This window comes from Curcuma longa, chromosome 15 (genome assembly GCF_044706935.1).
Source record: "Curcuma longa cultivar G26 ecotype Majalengka, Jawa Barat chromosome 15, ITB_CL_G26_1.1, whole genome shotgun sequence".
NCBI classification, from domain to species: domain Eukaryota; kingdom Viridiplantae; phylum Streptophyta; class Magnoliopsida; order Zingiberales; family Zingiberaceae; genus Curcuma; species Curcuma longa.
In genome coordinates, this window is record NC_133875.1 from 2,894,570 (window position 1) to 2,911,779 (window position 17,210).

At 34.9% G+C, this 17,210-nt stretch overlaps 1 protein-coding gene and 1 pseudogene across 1 annotated transcript; one reads left to right on the forward strand and one right to left on the reverse strand.

Moving 5' to 3' along the window:
* Nucleotides 1–9,452: 9,452 nt before the first annotated feature.
* LOC141846828 (uncharacterized) lies at nucleotides 9,453–10,243 on the reverse strand. The gene has a single exon (XM_074734888.1). The coding sequence runs from the start codon at nucleotides 10,241–10,243 to the stop codon at nucleotides 9,455–9,457; it is 789 nt and encodes a 262-aa protein (XP_074590989.1). The 3' UTR covers nucleotides 9,453–9,454.
* Nucleotides 10,244–11,789: 1,546 nt separating this feature from the next.
* Nucleotides 11,790–16,463, forward strand: LOC141846158 (ras-related protein RABE1c-like; annotated as a pseudogene).
* The last annotated feature ends 747 nt before the right edge of the window (nucleotides 16,464–17,210 follow it).

A 17,210-nucleotide genomic window follows, 5' to 3' on the forward strand; every position in this document is an offset into this window, starting at 1 on the left:
ATTAGAATTTTAAAAATTAAATATTATAATTTAAATATAACATTGGTATAGCATTACAATAGTAATGTTGAAATTATTCTTAATTGATGAGTATGAATGTTGTCGATTCTGTTGAGACTAATATGTTTTAAACTCCTTAGTTTATTAAATAGTTGTTCTTACGTGGAAGATATTGAATGTTGAGAAATAAACGTGAATGCTAATTAAAGGTAAATAATTTATTTGAATGATTTGTCATGAGATTTCATATAGTTTTATATATATAAAGATATGTCAATAAAGATCTCAATACAGTTTAAGTGTGAGTTTCTTTTGACTTGCGGTATTCAAGTCATCTTGGTCATGGAGACTTGCACTCGGGATGATTGGGTAAAAGTCAAAGTGCCTAAAAGTGTTTGGATAACTTACAGAGGATTCATAGTTCTTTGAAAAAGGAGATATATATCTTGCGACCGTTTGTCAGGATTGTTATTTGAAGTTTTTGACTAAAGCATTGTATGTTAAGAGTATGATACTCTTAGACACATATATAAGTAATTTGAATCCACAAGATAAGAAAGTAAGTTTGAACTAGGTGTGACGTAGTCAGCCTAGTGGGGACTGACACATATAGATCAGGTCTTAAACTAAGCAGGTATAAGACGGTGAAAAGAACGAGACACGTTTTATTGTAGCTGCTGAAGGTTTCAAAAATAGTTTTGGAATTAATTGTTTATTTTTTTGATCAAATGAGGTCATGATGTACTATTAGGTATCACTCATGATCGTTCCGTAATTAATAGTTAATTACGGATGACCAATATAGTCGAAAACATATTGGATTACACGTACTATAAGTTTCTCTTAAGGATTTAAAACGAGTTTGAAAATTAGATTTTCAAATCGAGAGAAATAAAGTCTGATTTGACTACACGAAGGACAAAGATAATGGATTTCGCCTTATAAAGATGAAATGAACCAAATTAATTTGATTCTAATGGAAGAGATGTTGACATATCAGAAGCGATGATAGATTTCGTCTTGTGAAGACAAAATAAACTAAATTGGTTTGGTTTAAATCGGAGGTATTTTGATTATAGAATCAAATAGTTTGGTTTTTAACTAAATTTAAGTTAATCGGAATATGTGTTTTAGGTATTGAGCTAATGATGAGGTTTTGGATTGGATCCAAACTCAATAAGAAATAAGATGTATTAAGATATAACATTTAAAAAGAAATGAACACTTGGATCTTAATGGTTAGGATTAATCACATTCATTCAAACCCTACATCCAATCCAATCCGGTTTGCTACATTTACCAATTTGGTTCGCTACCGTAACTAAAACCTAACCCTAAATCGGCCGGCTCTTTTGGGTCTTGCTCGTGTGAAATTCACGAGCTTCTTTCTTAAGGAGCTCGTCGTCGTCGTTGCAACAGAGGGGGAGATCGGAATCCCTAATCATGCGTCGCGGTTGTTCTTCCCGATCGCGCGAGCTCCGCCGGCCTTACTTCCAGATCGCGCGGACAGCCAACCTTCACAGACCGCGATCTCTCCCGATCGATTAAGCGCCGCGTGAGAAGAAGAGCAGAGGAAATCACGATTTTCGCTGTTGATCGCGTCTTCCCTCGAGCGCCGCCCTTTTTTCCTTCTTCTCTGTTTGCGTTTTTCCTAACTAAAAAATCGCGATTTGGTTGTTGCCCTGAGCGATGATTGCCGACCGCCGCATGAGAGGAAAGATCCTGGCTGCCTCCTCTTCTCCAATCACCCTAGCTGATGTTGATCTCAGTAGCCGATAGGAGCTCTTAGTGAAGATCTTGTCTGACTACTGCCTCTTCTCCGATCGCCCTAGCTGATGGAAATTTCAATCGCCGACCGAAGCTCTTGGTGAAGAGCTTGTTCGACTGTCTCCTCCTCTCTCGAGTGCTGCCAATTAGCGGGGAGCTCTTGTGAAGAGTAGCCGTCGGCCACGGATGAGAAGCAATCTAGCCACCACTGGTGTTCACTGCTCACGGCTGTGAAGCTACCGGAACGCTGGACATGTTGTCGTAGTGATGGAGCTTCCTGCTGTAGATGCTATCCTGTGTTGTGGTCGGGTTGTCGGAAGCTTGTTAAGCTGTCGAAGGTTGTTTCACCTTCATTGGAAAAATTTTGACTGTTTGTCCTTAATTGGCGGTCAAGAGTTGACCATCGGAATCTATGTTGGAAATATAATTACCGATGATAGTTAGAAAGTCTCGGAAAACGGTTGTGACAAATGTTATTGCGTGTTTTCGATATTAAAGTTTTTTCTCATATCGATCATAGCTGATCATCGGCTAGTACCGAAGACGGTGACGTAATTCGTGATTTGGGAAGCTATCTAGATAAGAGTTTGGTGTGAATCATTGGTAGAGATAAAGCTTTGATAGAGCCGTTCGATCGATGCTAATCTCATTTCACGGTACCCGTCAAGTATACTTAGAATAAATTATTATTTTAAAAATTTTTAATTTTTAGTTATGTTATGTACATGTATCATGCATGCGTGCATGTGTTGCAAGTGTTATAATAATTAATTTTAATTATTATATTTCTTCTTCTATGCATGTTTGTGAAACGTGTAAACACACGTAATGCACAAGGCTGGACCTAACCCAAATAAGTTATCATTTACTATTTTAAGGCCCTCCCAACAGTGTTCAAAACGATTTGAAACTTTCAAAATGGTGTTGGTTTCTGAAGGCCAGCACCATAGTAGTGCTGATATTCGAAAATCAACGTTACAATGTGTGAGAAAAACCAACACTATGATGTTGGTTTCAGAAGACCAACACCACTATGGTGTTGGTCTTCAGAAATCAGAATCCATACCACATTAGTGCTTATCTTTGAAAATCAATGCCACAGCGTGTGAGAGGAACCAATACTATGATATTGATCTTCAGAAACCAACATCACAGTTTGTGTTAGTTGGCATACGATCATAATTTCGCTTACGTATTTTAGAACTAGGATTTGATATCATATATACATTCTACATATTAATCTCTCCCATCTCATTGCAAGTTTTCATAAATCTAAGTCTCCTAGGTCCATTAATGAATTTCAATCAAAATTTATTAATGGACTTCAAAAGTATTGAGCTCATTTCAACTCATGTAGGTTTCTGTAGTGTCCAGAAGTCCAAGGGTGTCCTTCGTTATCATCGTTAAGGATTTCTAATATTGTTCAAACGATTTAGAAAAGTTTTAGGTTTTGTACCAATTGACATGTGCCTATAATTTTATATAGGAGACTCAGGACTAGAATTTCTCACTATATTTATTTTTTACACACTTACATTTCATTGTAAAATTTCAAAAATTCAAGTCGTCTAAGTCCATCAATGAGTTTTGATCAAAATCTATTGATGGACTTAAAGAGTCCCGATTGAATCCATTTCAAATTCTATAGGTATATTAGGTGAACTTAGTTCAAATAAACTCTCGTTTATTATTTTAAGACACTTACAACAGTGCTTAAAGCGATTTGAAACTTTTAAAATACTGTAGTGTTTGATTTTTAAAGACCAATACCACAGTCTGTGGTGAGAAAAACCAACACTGGAGTGTTGATTTCTGAAGATCTAACACCAAAATCATTTATTATTTTATTATTTTATTAATAAAATTAATTTACATTATTAATTTTATTTTTTATAATTAGATATTAAAAATTAGAAAAAATATTTTTAATTTTTATTAACCTTTTGTTTTAAAATTTTAGAATGAAAAATAAATAAATTTTGAAGATTATTTATTAAAATTTATAAGATGTTTAATTAGTTTAATTTAATTTAAGAGGAAAGAGAAAAGAGGAAAAATATTATATATATGTAAATGAAAGAGAAGTGAAAAATAATCAACTGGGGTAAAATTAAAATTAGATATGTGTGTTTTTTTTGAGAATTTTAAAATTTTATATGCGTCTTTTGAGAAATTGTTGAAATTATTTTAAATTTTATTAAAGCTCTTTTAAGCATTTTTAATTGTAGTAAAATTGCTCTATAATGTTTAAAATGAAAAATTAGCGGCTCAGGCTTTAATCAGAATGGGTCCCTGTAAATTAATTTATTTTAAAAATTTATAATTTCTATTTAATGATTTATCATAAATTAGTTTTGAAAATTTTAGGAGGCGTTTAGTTTGAATTTTTATTTTTTTTTTATTTTTTTATTTTCTGATTTAATTTTTAGAAAATAAAAAATGCGTTTGATTTGATATTTTATTTTTTATTTTTTAGAAAAGAAAATTAAAAAATATATTTGATTTGTTAATATGAAAAATTATAAATAAAATAATTATTTTTAATAAAAAGATAATCTTATTCATAGAAAAAGAAAAAATCATATAAAAAAGGAGTCAAATCTAATTGACCGTGTGGGATAGTATCGTATCAGATCGTGGGGTGGAAAATAAATTAAAATTAATTGATTCAAAGAATTAGATATCTAAATTATAAAAAATAAAATTTATTAAATAAATAATTATAGTATAATTAAAAACTCAAAAGAGGATCAACATAATTTGATAAAAAATTTAGAAAAGAAAAAACATTCAAGAGACGAAATACCAAACAAATCGGATTAAATAGTTTGTTTTTGAGATGCGACTACGAATATTTCTATCTCACCAATACATTGTTTGCGTCGACGGATTTCTAATCCTCTTCCTTGGATGCTTCCTTTCCTGTTCCCATCCCTTCAAGAACAAGATTAGTAAAAAAAGGATTGTTACTGTCTTGTAAGTTGTAACGATTCCGAGGTTGAGTTTTGGTTATTGAATTTCCAACCTGTTCAAGCTTTTCTCTGCTACTTGGATATCCCTCAGTGTCGGTCGCTTGGAATCATGGAGAGGGTTATCTCACCGCCGAGTCTCCTTTCGTTGCCTCCCGTACCGCAAGCTCGCACCTTCCGTCAACCCCTCTGTCGCCGACTCCCCTTCGCGCGCTGCCCGTTTTGCCTCCCTAATCCTCAACTTTAACTCAGAGGAGAGAATTCCATCACTTCTGAGGCTGAGAGCTGCCTTCGACCCCTAAAGGTCGCTCCTTTCCTCTCCGCTTTATGGGAAACAGAAGAAATGTCTGATTTTTAGCACCGACGTCACGGTTCCCACCGGAGGCCCGAGTTCGTGGAGGCCGAGGCAGAGATGCCTAAGTTGTCAGGGGGTCAAAATTGCAACCCTTAAGTCGAGGGAGAAAAAGAGTTATGCGATGAGGTTGCGACGTCGAAAAGAAATTTAGAGTCAAATTTGGAGGCATTCGGCGTTACTACAGTCACATTTTCATATTTTTTTTTACTTGTCATTTTTTATTTTCTTAAAAAATAATTTTTTATTTTTCAAAAAAAAGATTAAAAAATACAAAGCAAATAATAATTTTAAAAAAATAAAAAATAAAATAAAATCAAACGCCCCGTTACTTTTTGTACTATCTATTCTTTTAATTTATAAAATTAGATATTTATTTATATGCAATTTGACCAATTGACCTGACCTATTGATTCAACTAGTGAATTGGTGATTCCGAGTTTTTTCGATTTGGTTTTCCATTCTTTTCTACAAAAAAGATGGAATTCGCCACCTTAGCGGCCCCACACGATTAATTTTCCATTCAATTTGATTGGTAGTGATTCGGAGCCGTACAAACAATCGACATTGCTATTTAGAAACTATCTTGTTGGTTTAAGATAGATTAATTCTAAAGCTAAATGAAGCAAATTGTAGGACATTCTTTATAAGGTTTGTGTCAAGTTTTAGTTGCGAGAAGAGTGGATTCGCCAAGTTTGAGCAATAAAGTTCTCGACTACACTTTATAATGAAGTTATCTAGTAGTCATAGCTAAACTTTATTCGATCACCCACTCCTCACAGTTGTTGCCAAGGATATGCACTATCCCATTACATTGTAGGCTTACTCTCTTCATGAGGTCAACCATTGTGTTTTCAATGTCAGTAACCAACCTTCCACCATTCCATTACGTTGATGCCCTCAATGTAAAGTCTCCATGAATTTTCTCATTATTTCCCTTCCCTATTGGTTGCTAATAGTTGGAAGATACGTGAAGATGTCAGGACCTTCAGACTCTTCATGTTGAGCTGCAACATCATTAGCAACCTAAATCAATACACCTTGAATACACCTTCATGTTAACTTCATGGTTATGCACTTATGATAAAGTAGATGGTACGGTAGTAGTTCAACTTTGACAGATCAAGGATGTGAGACAACTATCTTTACGTAGTCAAGTGTTTTGCATCATGTATACTAATAGATCATGCATTTAGCCAAGCCGAAACTGAATTCCATGGTGTAAATGTGCATGGGGAGCAACAGTGAGGCCTATCGTTGTTAAGTCTAATAAAATGAAGCACTGGCCTAGAGGAACCATGCCTTCCAAATGGAGAATAGCACACTTTTTGTGTCCACTCTACAAGAGCCTCGGCAAGGTGGGCATGTTGGTCTCCGTGGGTGATTTATGGAGCATGTTGGAAGTTTATGCCATCTAATTGATTCAGCTTGAACTCTTGAAGTAATTGATACAAGGAGACCCAGATGGTGACAGCCACAAAGATTGACTCGTCGATCATCAAGCACTTCAAAATCAACCAACGTATCTCAAACTTTGTTTAGTGTAGAGGAAAATTTTTGCTGCCATCAGATTTAGAGAAGCTACAGAATGAAATATGTTTCAAAAATCCATATCTGTATTGTTTAAATTTGGTGGTTCAGCACACAAGTAGACTCATATAACCTTTACCGTAATAATTATGCTGCCATTAGTTAGCATAATTAGAAAAAAATCTCAGTATCAACATGAAAATCAACACTAAAATTTGAAAAACAAGAATAACACCAGTGCTAACCTAACCACCATTCTGGGTCTATTCTTAACTAGCAAACAATGCATGACCTCACAATATCCTGGTATGTTTTCGCCAACTTCCATTGTCCTATCTTACCTTGACTATGTTATACTGGCAACAGTACCAAAAAATGATATCAATTTTTTTTCCCATTCATACTTGCTCCACATTAAGGTATTAAAAAGTGGTTCAAGGTCATAAGCGGTCGGCCCATTGCCTAATACTTAGGCAAATAGGCAATCAATTGTATAATAATATTAAAATAAGAAAGAGAAATAAATTAAATTAAGAATGACAATATTAATGTGTATAAATATATAACAACTATATCCTTAATCAATCAAAACAAATTTACAATTCATAAATAAGCATTAACATTAAACACCTAACAACAATAGAAACAAAAATCACAATAAAATATAAAATTAATAATTTATAATTATAAATATAAATTGCAAGAAACCACATAGCTAGCTTATAATTAATGTCATACTACAATATCAAAATAACGAAAAGATACCTAATGTTAAATGAATCAACAACTTTAAAAAAAAAAAATTATTTAGATTTGCCCAGCTGCCTAGGTGGATCATCTGTGAGACTTTTTAAAAGGGCCACCTAGCCACTAGGCATAGTGCACGCCCTTGGCAAAACAACCAAGGCAGCTGCTTAGCATTTTAAAACTATGCTCCACATATCATAAATTTGGACAGTTCACAAAATGTGAAAAACTCAAGTAGCGCTGCACATATACCTCTCTACTTATAAAAAAATTAACCCAACAAATTCTTATTTATCCACCAAGGATATCTGAATGAGATATGAATACAGATCATAATTGTCACATAACCAAGACAGATAAAAACACAAACATTGATAGTTTTAACCTCTAGCTGAGAAACATAGTGATCTGTAGTCAAAATAATCAACATGAGCCTATTACATCATTGATTAACTCATGTTTAAATATAAGCTATGTTTTACTTGGATAAATAATGAGGAAGAAAAAAGAGAACGAAAGAGAAAGTAGAACATAATGTATAAAAGTGAACTGTGATGAATGTGTAATTTTGTGATTTTCTTCCTCTCTTCCTTTTCTCTTCTTATCATTCACCCAAGTTAAAAAGAGTTACCCATCCTACTAAAAATGATTTAAGAAATTTGAGCATTACTAGCGATATGCTTGCATAGAGTTCAATGGAGGATAAGATCCATGTAGCCAACTCAACTAGATGAGATTAACATATCATGTTGATGATGTTGATAATAAGACAATTCGTAACTTGAGTCCTGGTGGCATCATATGAATAAAGAAAGACAAGAAAACCACAACACAACATTGAAAAGAGGAAGATGAAGAAAGCTTTAAAATGACAAAACTTATAATGAACCCTGGGTCTCTGGCTTACCTCACTGTTAGAGCCTAGTCTCAATGAGACAAACCATAATGTGGCATCATGTGAATAAATAAAGACGAAAACACCATGACACAACATTGAAAAGAGGAAGATGAAGAATGCCTAGAAATGACAAAACTTCTGATCACCCTCACTATTAGAGCCTAATCTCAATGAGACAAACCACATGGTATTGACTCCACCATTACGACCTTACCGTTAACTATCTCTAAGTTTCCACATTATAAGTTTCTTCTTCTACACAAAGGCAATTGTTCTAGTTGTTTCACAATTATGACAAAGAAGTGTTTGTAAAAATCACAATAGGGAAGCTCAAAGTGGAAGGGAATTGCACATTTTTTTTTGCTTTTTTACTTATAAATTTTTATAAGACAAAATTTACCTTTTCATCATTTTGAGAAATATATATTTATATCCTAAACCTAATTCCTTTCATGTGAGATCTCACTTTGTCTTTCTTTAGTTGTAACCTTATGAGTTGATATTAAGTCATTAATTTGTATAAGTTATTATTTCATTTATTACTTATTAGACTCTTCTAAATAGATCGAGTTATATGCTTTGAATCAAGAATTTAATAAACAAGATGAATTTATCAACACAAATATTAAAGTATGACTCTATAAATCAACTCATAGAGTTACTATTAAAAGTTAAATTAATATTCTTTAGGCAATATAAAAAGAAATCAAACCTCACATAATATTGTGAAAAAATACATAGTACAAAGTTGATTTTCTTTTTTAACAGAACCCCTTATAGCCATTTGTACTCTTACCACATTTAATCATAATTTTACTGTGCACCTCAAATAGAGAAACCTCACTTCCATTGTAGGTTTGCCAAAAACACTATCCATTGTCCCTCAGCTACTTTCTCACATTCAATTTTTAATCTGATATGTTCTCGCAGTTGCAAAAACAATTCCAAACTAAGCCTTAATAGCTGTAGTAGTTGATATACACAAACAGCGCCCCAGTTGTTAAAAGATAGAATCACTAGTAAATATCAAACATAAAGTTATGAGTTCAGGTAATTGGCACTGCGGAATCCGACCATCTTCATCATATAATATCCAAATATTCTGCGATCTGCACTGATGAGAGACCCAAATTGACAAAAAAGAAACATGTAGTAGTAAAGAATCTTTTAGTTACGATGGGAAAGTGAAATCTAAGAGATGGAGCTTGAGAAGCAAAACCAAAAAGTTCGTGGAAATAACGTACTCACGTGATTGTAAAGAACCTTGTAGTCGCAGAACACGGATATGTTCTTGATGCCTAACGAGATGACCGCATTCAGCCCCTCGATCAGCGCCGCCGTTTCCACTACCTCGCGGCAGGTGCCAACGTCCGCGATCGGCACCGGCTTCTGGATTTTAAGCAACAGATTTCCGTTGGGATCGCAGACGGCCGCTGCAATGGCGGCGAGATGGACCAAACGGCCATTCAAGAAGCCCTCGCTGACCATGCCCTTGAAGTAGAGGCGAAAGGCAGGCGCCTCGACGGCCTCGACGTTCTCGATAGGCCGCTCGATATGGTCTCCGTACTCCTCCCACTCGTCCTCTGGCATCTCGTCGATTTCGCGAGCGAGGCGCTCGTCGTGAGCGAGGCGGTGGATGTCATCAGTCATGCGGCGCACCTCGGCTCGGGACCGCTCGAGGTCCCTCATCTCGTCGTGCACGCGTTCGACCTCGAGGGTCTGGAATAGGATGGCGTCGGAGATGCCTCCTCGGTCGGAATCAGCGACGATAGGCGGAAAGGAGGAGGAGGAGGAAGCGGCTGCAGTGGCGGCCGTAGAGGAAGAAGGGGCGTTGGATGGGAGATCAGCGAGGGAGGCGGCCATCGCTTCCTCCATCTGGAGGCGGAAGGCGAGATCAAGGTCGGACTCGGCGACGGTCGCGGCCATTAGCTCGCACCTCTGCTGGGAGAGCACGAGATCGAGGTCGTCCGAGGCGCTCATCTTGATTCTTGATTTTTGTCGACTGCCGTCCGCCCTTGCTTATCTATTTATAATTTAATTTTTTTTAATTATTACTTAAAATAATTACGATGAGATATATTTATTAGGTCACTATATTAAAATGAGAAGATATATTATTCTGTTAAAAATGTTTAAAATGTTTTTTTAATTATTCTGTTAAAAATATATAAATTATAAGTCGCTATAAATTAAGGAAAATGAGGTATATTATATTATATTATAGCTAAAAAGGATAGAAAATTTGCATAAATGACCGGCCACTAGCCATGCCTGAATAAAGGTTAAATTATAACGTATTTGCATTAATGAACGGCCACTAGACATATTAAATTTCAAATGAAGATTTTTTTTTTTGATAATCCATCTATTTAGATTTCATTCAAGATAGATGATCTTTTTCTTAATTTGTTATATGATAAAAAGTTAAATTAGTTGATAAATAATTGATATGATTTTAAATAGCTTCAAAATATTAATTTTTAGAATATGTTATTAGATTTATTATTAATTTAGATAAGATCATTGAATTTATTAATAATTATGCTTTTAATAGGTTATTATATTTATTAATCATTATCTCTAATAATTTTTATATTGATTTGATATTATCGTAGAATTATATATAGAATCATTATATAATATTTTAAAAATAAGTAATGAAACAAACTCTTTTAATTAATCAATTATATTAATTATTAGAGGTCGACCTTCATCCTATTCCCATTCTTATTTTTTTCTTCAATTTTTCGCGAGATATAACACGAGTTTCTATCAATAATTATATGATTACTATGTTTGTCACAACAATTGTGTTTTACAAACTTTGGCTGCTCAATTTTTAATAGAATGGCATTTTCCTTCCTCCTATTTAACAATCTCCTTTCAAGTACTATCTGCTTATAAGCCCAATTAAGGCCTATGCCTATTGGGGACCTAATTTTATTTCTTTATTTAAAAAATATTAACTTTAATTTAAGATCAATTTTAAAAATTATATATTTTAAATATCTCTCAAAAAAAAAACATACCAAAAAGAATGTTCTTCATGCAATATTTTCAATATTATGTTACCTTGTGAGTAGTCTTTGGAATATAATTGAGTTAATTAATTGAAATAGATAAGAATAAAATTTTGATAAAATCAAGATAATAATTATCTTTCTCATAGATAATTAACGGAATGCAGTAAACAGATGGTACACGCCAATTTTAACGCATTTACACATGAAATTTTAGATTTGAATTAATCTTTAATTATGGATCATAATTACGACGAGCCGGTAATTAGTCACTCTTAATCAAACTCCTCATTACTGTTTATTATCTGTAATCCAATCATCTTCTCCGGCTTAATAATTTTTTTGTCCTATTTCAATTCGCACGCGAAACGCTTACTCGGGGGGATTGGTGTGTCGGACCCAGCGATCGGTCCACTAAAAAAGCAGGTGCGATTGGGGGCTGTCATTTCCTATAAAACAAATTATACGAACGATAAATAGCGTGTCGCGGTGGTCGCTTCGGCTCCTGCTTCGACGGCCGACGCACGGCCACAGGACGGAAGGCGGCTCTTCCATCCCTCCTCCTGTCGAGATCTTCACGCCTTCTTCCTCCTCTTCACGGATCGGGAAGTCTCGTAAGCTGTTCTCCTTTTTCTTTGCTCATTATTTTTCCTCCTGCGTTGTTGGTCACCCTTTGGGCTTCCCCCGGTGCATCGCCTGATCGGTTGGGGATTTCGATCGTCTTACTCAGGAGGGAGGGAAGGGGTTCTGCGGTGGAGGTGGCTTAGGGGAGGGGATCGTTGATTACTTGATAGGTGGCTACAGCGATGGCTGCTCCACCTGCTAGGGCACGGGCCGATTACGATTACCTGATCAAGCTTCTTCTGATAGGAGACAGCGGTATGGTTTTCTCTGTCTTCTGATCCGCTTTTCATCTAAAAGGTCCAGTCTTTCTTCTGTTTTTTCCCTTTCTGCCGCATTTGTGATTTGGCCCATGTCGGACACGATGTTTCGGTATTGATTGGATAGATCTGCATAAATATTGAAATTTGGGGATCTATTATGGGTTGCTGATTTGTATAAAGATTTTATGCCTCGTCAAAGATTATGTTGGCGCTAGGTTTTTGTTGGATCTCACAATTTTGATTGTCTGGCTGGGTATTTGTGTTATGCGACAGATTAACTTTGATAAGTTTGGCAACCCTCATGGAATTTGGAATTATGTGATGATAAGATCATAGAAAATAAGTTGAGATTGTATGGACATGTTTAAGACAAGCAATTGATTTTATAGTTAGAAGAGTTGAATCAAATAGAGTAGAAGAGGGGAGATCATGGAAACTTTATTTGGCATAACAAAAAATGATTTGATTATTTTTAATATTGCTAGTGATAACATTTGTGTAATCAACCTCAAATAGTTGGGACTATGGCTTTCTGATTCTATCTTGGAGATCTTGATGTACACATATAGCCATGGAGATATCTGATGGTGGACTACTTGTGAAAAAATTAAGTTTTGGTGGAATTCAATTGCTCTTCTTTTATTCTATTTGTTCATGAATGGAACCTAAAACGAAAGACCTTTTACCCTAAATTAAGGGTTTTTGAAAGTCATATGGAAATTCACATGGGTATATAGGTTCTTTGCAAATTTGCTTTACACAAGGGAATGAGGGTGTGCCTCCTTAGTAACTGTTTACTTGGAGTAGTGAGAGATGACAAGAATAGGGAGGATTCAAAAACTAGCGTTTTCTTGAGAAAAAAGACAATTAATTTTGTATCTTTCCTATTTTATTTCCTTCTATTTCTCTTCAACTAAGCAGATCCCCCAATTGCATTTGATTTTAGAAGTATGCAATGACTCTAAGTTCTTGTTTCTCGTATGTGGTTTTCTTATTGAAGTTAGTGTCTAATGTGCTCATTTACACATATCAGATTTTGTCCACTTACAGTTGCAAGTTCTTTTGAAATATATACCATGGATTTGAACTATCTGAGGATTTGTTGTTTTAAGATTTGGAAGACTATCAGCAATTATATATTGTATCTCCATGGATTAATCTCTCATGAGTCAAGTTTTATACGTACATTCCCCCTTAAAGTGATTTAATTGTTATTTAATGAAAGACTATGATACTTGATCTGGCTCTCTGGCATTTTATGGTAAAAGGAAACTTTTTTAAAAAAATACAAACCATAAAAAAGGGCACCCCGGTGCACAAAAAAAAAATGCAAACCATATCCCAAAATATCTGACCTCAAAGATTTCTGTTGGAAGTTCTCCTGATTGTACAAGGATGTTCATTAATTGTTATTTAATGAAAGACTATGATACTTGATCTGGCTCTCTGGCATTTTATGGTAAAAGGAAACTTTTTTAAAAATACAAACCATAAAAAAGGGCACTCTGGCACACACACACACACAAAAAAAATACAAACCATGTCCCAAAATATTTGACCTCAAAGATTTCTGTTGGAAGTTCTACTGATTGTACAAGGATGTTCATTATCTAAAAAATTGGTTAGTTGGTTGCTTGTTCATTCAATTCTCTATATGATAAATTCTAAAGCCTATAAGGAGGCGAGAATTGAGAGTTTGATAACTCTGTTACAAGTATATGATAACCAGGGAGGGTCTCTAGCTCTAGGAATAGCATCAACCAAGATCGTGGACTTAGTTTCAAAAGTGACTAGCAAGGCTCCCTTGGTTTTTTGATTAGCATGCCGTCCCACATGTCAAGAGTCTTTCCTTGTAATATAAATGCCTCTAGAAAGTTTGAGTCCCTGTATCAAGTATGTATTTTTTAGTTCACATCCTCTGGGATAAAGCAGTAACCCTAGACTTTTATCTGGATTATACCTATAGAACTTATGACTTATGAGAGTACATAGTACATATCAAGGTTTTTTAAAAAATCAATTAGTTGCTGTAGGAGGTCCACAGAATCTTTACTTTATGTATTTTTTTTTGACAGATTAAATTCTTATCCAAAATATATGGCAGTGTTGTTCATCGTGCTTGTATTGCTGAATGGTAAAAGTAGATGGTTACCTGATTTCTTGATGCATATGCACAACCCAGGATTTGCCATGCCATTTAGAGATGGGCATTAACTTTTTTTGTCTTTGGTATCTACTAAATTATTGATTAGGCCTAGCTTTCTCATTGTCTTTAATGTTTTTTTTCCTTTTTTTTTATCAGAACTGCGACTTGGGTTCTTTATCAAGCTAACCATAAATGATCTTCTTTTATTGTTTAAATTTTGCTAGGAATAATCGACAGTTCTAATAGTTCGCTTTTAATTGTGTTTGTACCAAGGAAATCAACATTCAACCCTGTTTTCATAGGGAAATCTGTAGGAATAAGGTTCAACTGCTCAAGTATTGTTTTGTTGGTGAATCTCCTATTAAGTAAAACTACATTATCTAAGTTTTTATCAAATGTTTTGTGATTTTTTAATCTGCTTTTTGTTCCTTATCTAATTGCTTTGTGGAAATTTCAGCCTTATGTTATACTCCTTAACTAGATCAATTAATTGTTACTGTTCTATGAATGATTGTAAATGACATGTGACTTCTGTAGAGTAGCATAGTCCTTGTTGATTTGTGCAGTTAATCTATCCTCACTACACAGTATGGTTGTGAGGTAATAGAAGGAGAGTGCATAAGGTTGTGTAAAGCAAAATGCATCAGGCCCTACTAAATTTACAAATAGAAGAACTATTATTTTTTTCAAGTTTCTCTACTGTGAATTTTCTATGGTTTTGACATATTTTCCTATAGGTGTTGGGAAGAGTTGTCTCCTCCTGCGTTTCTCCGATGGCTCCTTCACGACAAGTTTCATTACTACAATTGGGTGGGTTAAGCTTCATCCTCTGTTAGTTTTTTTTTTAAATGATCATTTTACTGTTGGACAACTTTGTTGTTCTGACTACAAATTACCTGACTTTTGCACAGTATTGATTTTAAAATAAGAACTATAGAATTGGATGCCAAGCGAATTAAACTACAAATTTGGGATACAGCTGGTCAAGAGCGTTTCCGAACTATAACAACCGGTTGGTTTATATTCTTTTATATACGAAGCTAGTGCTTTGAGTGTGTATGTTTTGCTGACACCCCACCTTTTATGTTTTACCAGCTTATTATCGAGGTGCCATGGGTATCTTGCTTTGTTTATGATGTTACCGACGAGTCATCTTTTAACAGTAATCACCTTTACACAATTTATGTAGCTATTTGCTGACATTATTTTATCTCCTTATGACTTATTGCACACTGCTCTCGACAGACATTAGGAATTGGATCCGGAACATTGAACAGCATGCTTCTGACAACGTAAACAAGATTCTTGTTGGAAACAAGGCTGATATGGACGAAAGCAAACGGGTACGTTCCTTGGTGGCATAACATAATTCTGTGCTATTTCCTACCAATTACGATAATCACTCAGCCTCCCCCGAGAAGGTTGTTTAACTTTGCAATTGTTCAGGCTGTGCCTACTGCAAGTGGACAAGCACTTGCTGATGAGTATGGAATCAAGTTCTTCGAGACTGTAAGTTGTAATTCTCTCTTTTTTTTTAACTTTATGATCTAAAGGTAGTTTCGATATCTGATTGCTGGTTTTTGTGCTGTGCAGAGTGCCAAGACAAATCTCAATGTGGAACAAGTCTTCTTCTCAATAGCTAGAGACATCAAACAAAGGCTTTCCGAAACAGATAGCAAACCTGAGGTGGAAAGAATTTTCTCACACTTAACTAGAGCAATACGCTTCGTTCGCGGCTTAATCAATCATGAATTTGTTGCAGGACCGGACAATCAAGATCAACAAACCAGAGCAGGGAGTCGCCGAGGGTACTGCAGCCACAAGATCAGCGTGCTGTGGGTCTTGAGATGCAGGTTAGGGCAGTTTGTATGGATTTGATTGCAGTTGATAACTAATTTGCATGTTATTGGCAACAACTGATGCTATCGATATAATGGACACATGGTGGGTGCTTGTAATTTTTTGCTACATTGGGTCTTCGACTGGTGAACTTATCTGACAATTCTTTCGCCCTTCGGGATTGAAAACCTGCAGTTGCTATTTTGTTGTGAAACCTGTATCAGAATGTAAGCCTTTTATCATTATCCTGCCACGTCTCAGTGTGACAATGATATCGACTTGTTAAGTTGTAACTACATGGTTGTCTTCTAAAGTTCTGGTATTTTAAACTAATCTTACTTCTTGGAATAATGTTTCATTTCAGTTAGATGAATGTTCTTGAGTTGCATTGGGAGGACCTATTATGATGAGTCGGTCTGGCTCAAGGTGGAGACGGCCAATTGGCATCTTCGAATTAGAAGGTAAATGGATTATTAGTAGTGTGTATGTTTGTTTATGTGTGATTGATTGGGTCAAGATATAATTGTAGTGAAATAATGAATATAAAGACAAGGCACATTAGCATGTTAATATAATGCGGTTTGGTTTGTCGCCTCCACATTCCACAATGTACTAACGCTCTATTTGGATGGTGTGAGAGAAAGTTCATTAACAAAAAGAAAGGGAAGTAAAATATTTATATTTTTCTGGTTTAGAAGGGATGGAAGGTTTATTAAGTGTTACCTTATTTGGGAGGAAAGAAAGGGGAATGAAGATTAAATATATAAAGTTATAAAAATATTTTTATTTCTTAAAAAATAACGTAAATAGAAGATGGATTAGAAATTAAAAAATTTTGTCAATATATTGCATGTAAAAATTTGGATATAGATGGTTTTAAAATAGATAATACATGTTTTTTTTTTTTTGGATAAATCTCTGTCATTAGAGGAGAAGGAGAAGAAAAAAATTAGGATCATCTGTCTTTATCCTTTTGAGTTTTGCCTTTGAAAAGATTTATGGTAAGGGCGGAAGTTGACATCATGGAGTGCGAGTGGTTGGATATTGAACGATGTCGA

What these genes read in the sequence shown, in the direction of transcription:
- LOC141846828 (XM_074734888.1), bottom strand. Translation starts at nt 10,243, where the DNA reads ATGAGCGCCTCGGACGACCTCGATCTCGTGCTCTCCCAGCAGAGGTGC.